General features: G+C 39.6%; 1 protein-coding gene across 2 annotated transcripts; it reads right to left on the reverse strand.

The window, feature by feature from the left end:
• Nucleotides 1–767: 767 nt before the first annotated feature.
• Nucleotides 768–9,072, reverse strand: LOC147606652 (homeobox-leucine zipper protein HDG2-like). 2 transcript variants are annotated; one of them, XM_086791693.1, is made up of 11 exons: nt 8,282–9,072; nt 7,667–7,914; nt 7,081–7,198; nt 6,606–6,794; nt 5,623–6,123; nt 4,950–5,051; nt 4,132–4,344; nt 3,876–4,050; nt 3,092–3,411; nt 2,788–2,883; nt 768–1,582 (listed from the first exon to the last, which is right to left on the reverse strand). In XM_086791693.1, exons 1-11 carry the CDS (start codon nt 8,447–8,449, stop codon nt 1,184–1,186), a joined length of 2,529 nt encoding a protein of 842 aa, XP_086647819.1. In that variant the 5' UTR covers nt 8,450–9,072; the 3' UTR covers nt 768–1,183. The 2 variants fall into 2 exon arrangements, with proteins under 2 accessions (XP_086647819.1, XP_086647820.1); XM_086791694.1 differs by lacking the exon at nt 4,950–5,051.
• Between the last annotated feature and the right edge of the window lie 2,051 nt (nt 9,073–11,123).

Consider the following 11,123-nt stretch of genomic DNA (forward strand, 5'->3'; position numbering starts at 1 on the left):
TTCCTCGATAAATACCTATGTACTTGTATAGTTTTTGCATCTTTTCTCATTCTTAAAAGGAAAACTATGGGACAAACTAGGGGTAAGAAATGCATCATTTTGCGATGTATATATCTATACCTTTATTGGTGCACCCATGTTGATGTTGATAACCACATGTATCATGTTTAGGCACTTGAACACTTATTCTTGTAGTGTATAATGCAAAGAAATGTAAACTCTACTTAGAAAAGTGCAATTATGCAAAAAAAAAGAAATAAATCTTTTAACTACCAACCTTTTCCCTCATACATATAGTTCTAGATTCTCTACCAACCTTTGCTACAGGATAGTTCTAGGTTCTCTACTTTGCTATACAAAGAATCTTTTCATTCAATAAACCATAGGAATGCTCTCAAATTTCACATCTTTATCCCTAACTTAACATCCTTGAAACACCATTCAACAAGTTACAAATCAAAGTCCATCTCTCATCTTCAAATACAAAAGAGGAATTTTCTCATGAGATTTGATATCCCAACTGGATACAGCTTTTTGGTATATGAATATATATATATTGGTCCCAAAAAAAAAGGAATGCACTCAAATTTTATCATTTGTATAATAATGGTCACCCATGGTGCGAGCCATGGTGGGATCTTGTTTAATTTATACAAGAAGAAGGAATGATGTGAATGTACTGTTTCCTACAGTTGTTTAAACAACAGATTTATACAGCAAATTTTTTAATGTCATCCGCATTCCAGTACGTCAACTCGTGACAACAATTTTGAGAAACAAAAAAAGAAGCATTAAATACTGTGTAAAAAAAAGGTACTTGTTTGCATTAACATGCACATGATAAGATGTCTCTTCTTCCTGTTGGTTTGGAGTAGCTTATGTGGTAAAAGCCTCTTAATGTATGCTCTTCCTGTTGGTTGGAAGTAGCTCACATGGTAAAAAGCATCTTAATATGTGCTCAAGGCTATGTTTTTTAACAATGTAACCAGGATTTTGGTTTGAGGGAACAGTCAACGTTTCTAGTTCAATTGCCCGGACAGAAAATGTTGACTTGCCCTCAAAAGATGATGATTGGGTTGGGGGTTACATTAATAAAAATGTGAAAGGTTAGTTAATGATAAGGGATAGGGGGGTTGATAAAGAGGAAATTAGGGCCAAATATTGCAATTATTACATTGCGCAACTAGCTCATGCACGCATTATCGCATGCGAGCGCATTTCTGATACGCAGGACTGTGGAAGATATAAGGTTATTGACTGTGGCGACAGAGCCCAAAGAAAGCTTGGCAGTGGGCACGTGATCCACCAGGATTTGGAAAGCAACGGTGAGAAGGGAACCTGCAGAGGTGGGAAAAGGGGTAGTCGTGGGGGTACCCAAATTGGTATTGAACAAACGGTGCGGTGGCCTGTCCGGGAGGATGGAGAAGCCGGATGGCAAGAGGGCCACGCAGTCTGGATCCCCCCCATTCAGAACAGTGCTCATTGCTGCTATGTCTACAGGGGCGTACACCACCATGTAGGACGTCTCCTCTGCACAACACTCCTGTAGTATGAGCATGTTGGGCTGATTAGAGCTCACAGCCTGCACAAACAGACTTCATGTATAAATCTCGTGCATTAAGGCACTGTTATAAATTTAGAACACACAGATTCACACTCGAGTGTGCTCTCCCAGTATCAAGACGAATCTCAAATCAAGGCTTGACTGTAGTAAATTTGCGTTGGAATTTGTATCCTTGAATCAAACGATTCTGAACGTCCATAAATTCGGATGCTCGTTGCTTTGAAGTTTGCAGGTTAAACTCAGGTGGTGTACTTGTATATATATAGACTCTCTATCAATTTGGGTATTTATGTGTGTGTGTGTGTGTGTGTGTGTGTGTGTGTGTGAGTGAGTGTGTGTGTGTGTGTGAGAGAGAGAGAGAGAGAGAGAGAGAGAGAGAGAGAGTAAAATGCCATATAGTGTGTGTGTGTGTGTGTGTGAGAGAGAGAGAATAAAATGCCATATAGTGTGTGTGTGTGTGTGTGTGAGAGAGAGAGAGAGAGAGAGAGAAATGCCATAGTCAAGCAAGATATACAAGATATACATGATCTATATGACATCTATGATGGGATGTGCATTCTTAACCTTTTACTTACAATTAACTCATAATCTTGCAATTATGCATGTGTTGCACTGTTGTGTAAAATGGCCATAGACAAGCTTCATGAGGTCCAAGAGCACATATGATCCATATAAGGGATGTGACGTATGATCATTATCCGAGCCAAGAGCATATGACATGCCATAGCTAGTTGGCCAAGAGCAAATATGATCCATGTAAGGGTGTAGACCACATGTGACATATGGTCATTAGCCAAGCCAAGAGCACTATGACATGCCAGAGTGAATTGACCAAGTCAATAGTGCCAAAGCTAGTTGGCCAAGTCAAGATCACATTTGATCCAAAGCTACTTGGCCAAGTCAAGACCACATTTGATCCAAATCACCATGTGATGATGCAAAACATGAGTTGACCGAATTCAAACTTGGAATAGTGAAAGAAATAGATACAACCTAATGGTTTTTTAATGTTATAGCTAAGTCAGTGGACCACATACGATCCATATCACCATACAACATATGACGATACAAAAATAGGAGATGATGGAGTTTGAACTTGGAATAGAGAGAGAGTTTTAAAAAAGCATAGACAATTTAGTAGACCAAATATGGTCCATATGATGGCGTTAAAAGAAATTTAGAGAGATGTGGGTAGGGAGAGGAGAGGAAAAGAGAACACTTACATTTACACGAAGAAGGGAGACACTATTTCCATTATCTTGGCCTTTGGGCATGTGCACAATCTCCTCCACCATGCCCATGTTAGAGAGAATGTCCCACTGTGTGTACATGAAAGGTGCTCGCCATGAGAAATAATAAAAATAGAATTACCACTATTATACAGTTTCATAAAATTAAGAAAGTCAAAAAGTAGAAATAAAAGTGGAAACACTTAAAACATTATCCCACATGCGTCTCCCCCGTGGCCTCGTGGTCAAGCTTGGCAATGAAAACACAATCAAAATAAGTGTGGAGGTCTAGGGTTACCTCTGTGCGAAAGTGGTGGTCTCTGAGGAAGTCAAAGACGCGAGAAGGTGGGATTGGTAACCAGATGAAGGAGGCCGCGCACAGCACAACGCCCGGGGGCCTGCCCGGGTCGTCCACACTCTTCCTTATCAGCACCCGGACATCATCATCGCCCATGTCTCCATTGACAGCAACATTATTTGCATTTGCATTTGGGTTGCCCGCTGCTGCGAGTGTGATCCAAGTGTGAGCCGCAGACGCACTCACTCCTCCGCAAAAATTTCTCGTCATCCTCTCTGCTAGCTTCAATAAACTCCTCCTCCCTTCCATCGTTGGGCTCACTGCAACACCCCGGCACTGATTACCTTGTACAGTTCGATTAATTAAGATTAATTCAATTGTTAAAACGTTGGTTTAACACGCCGGTTTGATTTGTAATCGTGTTGGATTAGTAGTCCATGACATTGATCTTTGCTAACGAACCAAGGGCTTTGATTCCACTGTAACACTAAGTTTTTAAAGTTCGATTAAGCAGGATAGATACTGTTGTTATATTGGGTTACTGTTTCGAATTAGTGACCTTAATTAACGCTAACCAATACTGGTGTACCGAGTTGTATTGAATTAGTAGCCCTAAAATAAAGATTAAGCAAGCAACGTCATTAATTTCGAAAGTTAATATGGCCAGTGAAGTTAGATAAACCAGGCTTACATACTGATTGAGTAATTACATTTGATTAGCAGCCATAAACATCAAAGAAAAAGATTAAACAAGGTTCTTTAATATTCGGATCAGCTAACATACTTAGATCTGTGGTTGGATTAGTGATTGTGCGGCTTGCGGCGTGCATGGCGTCGCATTGACGGCGTAGGCTGGCCAACCAACGCTGCGCTCCAAAGGCCATGCCGCTGCTTACCAGCTGTTGATACAAACGGTGCACCCCCTTATAATCCACCTCCCAATGCTCCACCCAAGTTACCTGCAAAATTAATCATTACTTAATGACGCATCAACGCTCAATTAAGCAGAACGGCCGCACTAAAATTGCATGTGTTAATACCTTCGAGTAACCATTAGGCATCTCTTCTATCATGCAGCCAGAAGGGCGCCTCCTGCATCGTGTTGAAGATGGGTTGGTACGTGTGAGGTTGTCGATTGACACGTCCACCACCACCCACACGCTATTGTTATTGCTCATGCGCTTAGCAGAGCGCAAGAAACAGCTCTCGCGAGTGGACACCATGGGCGAGGGCAGCTGAAACTCCGCATGTATCTGCCAAATGTATGAATGCTCATATGCTTAAAATAATTCCATGGACTTAATCAGAGGACCTTAATGTATGCAGAATAAATAAATCCAAAAATCCATGGCCCTTATGCATAAAATATTGCTCTCTACTTCAATGACCTTTATATAATATTTGTTTACTATATTATTAGGCAAAATACATGCAATTTGATTTGGTTACTATATTATTAGGCATAATACTTACAGTTTGCTGCCCAGGAAAGGAGACCTTTCAAATCCCCGAAGGCTCCCATGCAGCATCTAAGCCATTTTTGGCCATAATTGTACCGCCTTCAGGCACAGGATACATTTCAACAACCTATATTTGTCCTATTGACACATATAAGGGTGAGACTGTAGGGGCCATTTTTTAAAGCGATCTCACCCCTACATGTGTGAATAAGGCAAAGTGAGCTGTAGGGGCCATTTTTTAAAGCGATCTCACCCCTACATGTGTGAGAATAAGGCAAAGTCAGCCCGTTGAAATATATCCTAAGGTCTGCCTTCGGGCTGGAGAGCAAGTTGCCTTTGGGTGGGCACTCAAGTTGCTACTAAAAAAGGATCTACTCAAAGGAGAAAAAAACACATACAATTTGCATGGCTCCGTCTCGAGTGCTATCCACGCCACCACACAAAACCTCTTTAGGAAGTGCTCTTGAAACAATACAAGAGAACATGTCTGCCCAACTAGCCTAGCAACACATAACAAACATGAGTAGATCAGGTGAAATTCAAGCTAGTTTAAGGAATGTATCAAGGAGTAACAAGCATAATATCATGACCTACAATCTAAATTATCTAAAGACATAATTGGGCAGCAACACTAGTTTAGGGAATGTATAAAGGAGAAAGAAATCAATTTAACAACAGTGATGGGTGATAATTGCCTACAATGAATGCACATTTGTATATAATAAATAAGAAGAAATGAGATGATTTATAACATGACGATGGAGGTGTTCTGCTCTGCTAATCAAGGATTTGAATAAGAATTATGCTAGCTGCACCCATAGGACATCATGTTGTATATCACTACACAATATTAGCCTAGTAATTTAGGGAATGCATGAAGAAGAAAGAACCTAGTTGAGGAAATGTATAAAAGAGAAAGAACCTAGTTTAGAAGGAGCAACAACCATGATCATGATGGATAATATTTACCAACAATTCATGCACATAATTATCATTAAGTGACAAATTAACCTAGTTTAGGAAGTGTGTTAAGTAGAAATAATCATAATGATGGGGATAATTGTTGCTTACCACGTCCATGAGGATATCTACCAAGGAGGTTGCGTCCATCATAATCAAGGTGGTCTCTCTTGTGCTCTCGCTCTTCAAGTTGGGAGGGTTATTAGCATTGCTTATGTTAGTATTATGATTAATGGCATTATTATGAGGGAACCTTTGCAAATAGTGTTGCTCATCCATAACCTCCATGCCAGTGTGAGGGTCTAGCAACCACAAAGGCTCGCTTGCTTGAGCCACTTGTATTAGCTCTTCCATGGCTGCCACTGCAAGTTCTGCTACCATGGGCTTCTCCGACTTCGACAAACCCACATGCTTGTAATTAACCATTAATGGTGGTTGTTTAGGGACCTCATTATCTCCCAAACTAGAATTATTAGCACCTTTAATAGGCTGTATGGTAGAAAAATTTAGAGTAGAATTCGTGGTTGAGCTTGGGGACATTGTAGAGCTTAGATTTAAAGTGGAGATGGGACGTCCCACGTGCTTTGCCGCAATTGAAGAAATGCGATCAATCTATTTCAGAAGGATCATAAGACAAGGAAATTAAACTTATCAGTATTAATCAATTTAATCAACCTTTAAGCTAGAAATTAAGCATGAAATCTACTATAGACTAAGCAAAAATTAAGTCCATTACTAAACTGGCATGGAATTATGAGATACTAATTATAAGATGATCGAATTAATTACTAAAGAAATTAAACTTATCAGTATATTAATCAATTAAATCAGTCTCTACGCTAGAAATTAAGCATGAAATCTACTTTAGACTAAGCAAAAATTAAGTCCTTTAGTAATCGGCATGGAATTAGAAGATACTAATTATAAGATGATCGAATTAGTTACTAAAAAGTAACAAGCAAATTAATCACTCTCATATATGCAATAGATACGCTACATTAGCTGGCTTAACAGTACCATGATAAGATGTGCAACAATGTAGCTCAATTAGACAGACAAAATTAATGGCTTTAGCTTAACAATAATTAAATCACCTCTTCTCTTAGCCTAACGTTCTCTATGCGTAGCTGCTGCTCATCGAAGGACACGTCAGGCAGGTTTGCTGGGCCCCCACAGTTGGGACATGTCACATTAGCGATGGCTTCTCTGAGGGCAAGATTTTCGGCTCTTAATTTCTCGTTTTCTGTGCGCAAGAAAGCATTGTCGTGCCGCTCATGCTGGGCCTAAAAATAATCAAACAATTATATAGATTTTGTTATTATAGGCCTGATAATCATCAAAATGATACTAATAATTTTATTGTAAACGAATTAAGGTGTCAAAACCCTAATTTCATGAACTAAGGGAACATTTCAATATGTATATCCAAATTAAACAGTAAATTAAATGTATATTGTCAAAATCTTCTTTCTCATGACATACATTAAATCCCTAAAATCATAGAGATTTATTTATTTTTGGGTGAAATTTGTAGGTTAAGCCAGCAGAAATACACCAACTCAATTATACCTTCACTTGGGTTCTCTTGTTTTGAAACCAGAACTTGACTTGCCTCGGGTCAAGCCTTAATTCTCTACTAAGCTCTAGCCTTTGCTTCTCATCAGGGTGAGGGCACTCCTTGAACACCCTGCACAATGCATGCCATTGTAAGATTATTGTTCTTAATTTATATAATATAACCACCCATGTATAGTGTGTATGCTAAATAACTTTTTTTTAAAAGATAACTAATTACACGTTATATTCTCTTGAATTGAAAGCCCTCCTCCACACTAGCATATTATAGTGGGTTATATGTTATTTTTAAATGCATACTAATAGTGTGTATGATAAACAACAATTTTTTTAATATATAGCCCATGTATGCATACTAACAGTGTGTATGATAAGCAACAAATTTTAAAAAAGATAACTAATTACACCTTATATTCTCTTGAATTGAAAGCCTTCCTCTAACATATTATAAAATGGTAAATACCAGAATTTTTTAGTGAACTTGATCCTCACCTTACCACCTAAGCATTCCTTGATTAGTGCTGTAATTAACTAAAATTATGATTTTAAACACCCCCCCAAAAAAAACAGGATTTACCACCTTTCCATCTCTTGGATTTGGTGCTGAGAGTGGCGATGGTATCTCTTCTTGCTGGGTCTCTCATGGGTGCCATCCTGCTCATCTCCAGAGGCGGCGTCGGGGACGTTGTCACTGCTTGATTTGCTTTCATATTCGTCCGGGTCTCTCATCATCAGCATCATATTCTTCATCTGCTGCTGCTCGCTGTCTAGGCTCTGATCAATAATATGTCTAGGGTGGACGTGATCATTACTAATCATTCCAGGAGGCTGATGGGAGAGCGAATTGAACCCACAATCAGCATTAAGAAAATCTAGGTGATAATTAGGGTTAATTAGCAAGCAGCTGCTAGAGTGAGCCATTGTATAAAATACTGTGAGCCTTCAGCAGCAGCATTAAGAAAATCTAAGTGATAATTAGGGTTAATTAGCAAGCAGCTGCTAAAGTGAGCCGTTGTATAAAATACTGTGAACCTGCAGCAGCTGTATTGATGTATCTGATCTCTCTCTCTCTCTCTCTCTCTCTCTCTCTCACACACACACACACACACACACGCACGCACGCACGCACACACAGATAGTGAGGCGCGCGCGCGCGCGCACACACACACACACAGATAGTGAGGCGTGAGCTTACCAATGAAAGGTTTAAGGGGCTGGTAATCAATACATTGGGCGTCGTCAGCAGCTGCTGCGCGGACATCGGGAATTGTCCGGGCACCGCTAGTCTGGAAGGGACAATCACGTCATGACTGGACATATTGATTGCCATGGTTGGTGCCTCTGATGCTCCCCGATCTCGCATGCTGTGTGGCCGATTATTTTACAACAAACAAAAGAGTATATGTACCCCAGTTTACTCTTAATCCATGGTGCTTCACACATAGTAAATAATGATCATCCCAAGTTCCAACGTAGCTTCACCCTGTTAATATTAATATAATCCTTATAATAATGGGCTAAATGGCTAAAGTGCTTATAAATATAATAGCTCTTCACACCCTCTGCCACCTTCTAATATTAATAATCCTTATAATAATGGGCTAGGCTAGATGACTAAAGTGCTTATAAATAATATTCACATCTGATAAGATTGCTGCAATATTGCTTATGATAAGTCTTCGAAGAAGCGGCTTGAATCCAACCATGTAGAACATAATAAATAAAGAACTTGGCATCTAGAGATATACTAAATTTTCTGTAAAGAAAAATGGCTACAATCCTGCAAATTGCACCATCTAATGGCTACAGTCCTTCAAATTGCACCATCTAATGGCTACAATTCTTTAAATTGCACCATCTAATGGCTACAATCCTTCAAATTACACCATCTAGAGCATAATAAATAAGGTACTTGGTAAAAATCTTCACAAATTAAGCATGTATAAATCTTGCCAGATCAAATGATAATTGCAAGCATATAGTTGCAAAACTATCTGGAGGCAGAGGGGCTTATATACAGGTAAGGAGGGGAGGGGAGGGGCGAGGGAGGGGAGGGGCGAGGGAGGGGAGCTAACACAACACAAGGGCCTCGCTCTCTGACACGCTTGGCAGGGCGGTCAGGTGAAGACTTTAAAGGCCGGTGTGAAATCAGCTGATTGGACAAGACCACTGCGCGTGGTCCCCTCCTTAAGATTCTGTCCGTCCTATTTGTCACCCCGTGGTGTACAAACGAACTTAACTGACCGCCCCGACGTCATGAGAGAGCTTCTGAGGTTTTTTTTGATTTTTTTTGAAATTTGAAAGGGTGCCATTGCACGAGGCCTTCGTGATACCTTGTCGTACCACGTCCTTCCATGCACTGCGCCGGAGATCTCATGAGTCCTGGCCTTAATGTTTCAAAATTTTCTATTACACTTCCGCTCCTCTCCTCCCCCCTCCTCCTTCTCTAGGGATCCTTGGCTTTGTGACTCCATTTAAAACCACCCCCCCCTTCATCCACATTTACACCCTCCCACCCCCCCCCCATGAGACAAGCTCCCTTTGGTGGAAAAGGAAATCTCTCTCTCTCTCTCTCTCTCTCTCTCTCTCTCTCTCTCTCTCTCTCTCTCTCTCTACACATGCTCCTTGCTCATATCACTCCTCCCCTACAAAGCATCATCCTCGATCCCCTCCCCCACAAATGCAAAGTTGTTTGCTCAATTCCTTCCTTTCAGTGCCATCTTGCCACATCTCATCTCCCTTTCCTCCTCTTCAAGAATGTTATCCAACCATCACCATCAAATCCAAAATTGTACAAGGGTGCAATTGCTACTCTAATATATCCATGTCAAATAAGTCTAATCACATATGCATGCATTGAGTACAAGGTTATAACACTAGACCAAATCCTTTCTCAAAGTAAGTGAGCAATAATGACTTCTTATTAAAAGTTCATATAGCATGCATATAATATTGATATCAATGATCCGACCACATGTCTTCGTCTATTGATGCTAAAATGAATTGATTGATCTTATGAAAAAGTAAGAAAATGCATATGCATATCAAGGCCAATCTAATTACACTCGTGAAAATGTCTTTTAAATGTAGGAAAACTTGAAGAGAAGCACATCATGCACTACTAGAAGAATTGTTTAAAGTATGGGGGCTTTCCCATATGCTAATAGATTTGTTTCTAGTATGCCTAGGTTGATGCATGAAGCTTTAAGACTTTGATGTTATATTATAGCCATGGCACATCCACCATTATCTCCACCTCAAAAGTATGGCACTCCAATAAGCATTGTGATACCCATATTGTAAAGATCATAACTTTTATAAAACATATAACAAATGTTGATGACAACCACAATTATTACTTTCACTTAATATCTAGTACTCACAATATGATGTAAACTATTTGACATGTGTAATGTCATTTAAAAAATGAGCACATTTTGGGGTTATATTTTCGGCCACATAGAAAATTTTTATCTTGAGGGAGTGATCCTAGGAATTAGGACTTGTGTGGGCTAATATCTCTCTATAGAACATAAGGTAGCCACCTTGAAAAGGGCTATTAAGTACCATTTGAGGACTTGTGTGGGCTAATATCTCTCTTTAGAACATAAGGTAGTCGCCTTAAAAGGGGCTATTAAGTACCATTTGAGGGATGTAGAAAGTAGATGATCACTAGATTTAGATTTTTATAAAGAGAAAGTGTCCACAAAAAAGGTAGGAAAGGGAGTTGTTTGGGGGGGGGGGGGGGGAGAGAGAGAGAGAGAGAGAGAGAGAGAGAGAGAGAGAGAGGTGCTTCCATGTTAAGGGGGTAGGATAGCCTACATTCGCTAAGGTTTTTCAGCACATTAAAAATGTGAGAGATTGTAGAACATGGTATACACCATGAAAGAAAATAGGTTTTCTCTTTTTTGTTTTTACAATTTAAGTTGTAATAAAAGACCATATTGAATGGAAAATGCTTTAAAATAAAGTTCACTCAAATTCTTTATGGAACTTGTATCCCATTTATGATGAGATAACTTATAATCTAACTTATT

The sequence above is a fragment of the Cibotium barometz genome, chromosome 57, assembly GCF_041138505.1.
Source record: "Cibotium barometz isolate CiBa-2024 chromosome 57, ASM4113850v1, whole genome shotgun sequence".
Lineage (NCBI taxonomy): Eukaryota > Viridiplantae > Streptophyta > Polypodiopsida > Cyatheales > Cibotiaceae > Cibotium > Cibotium barometz.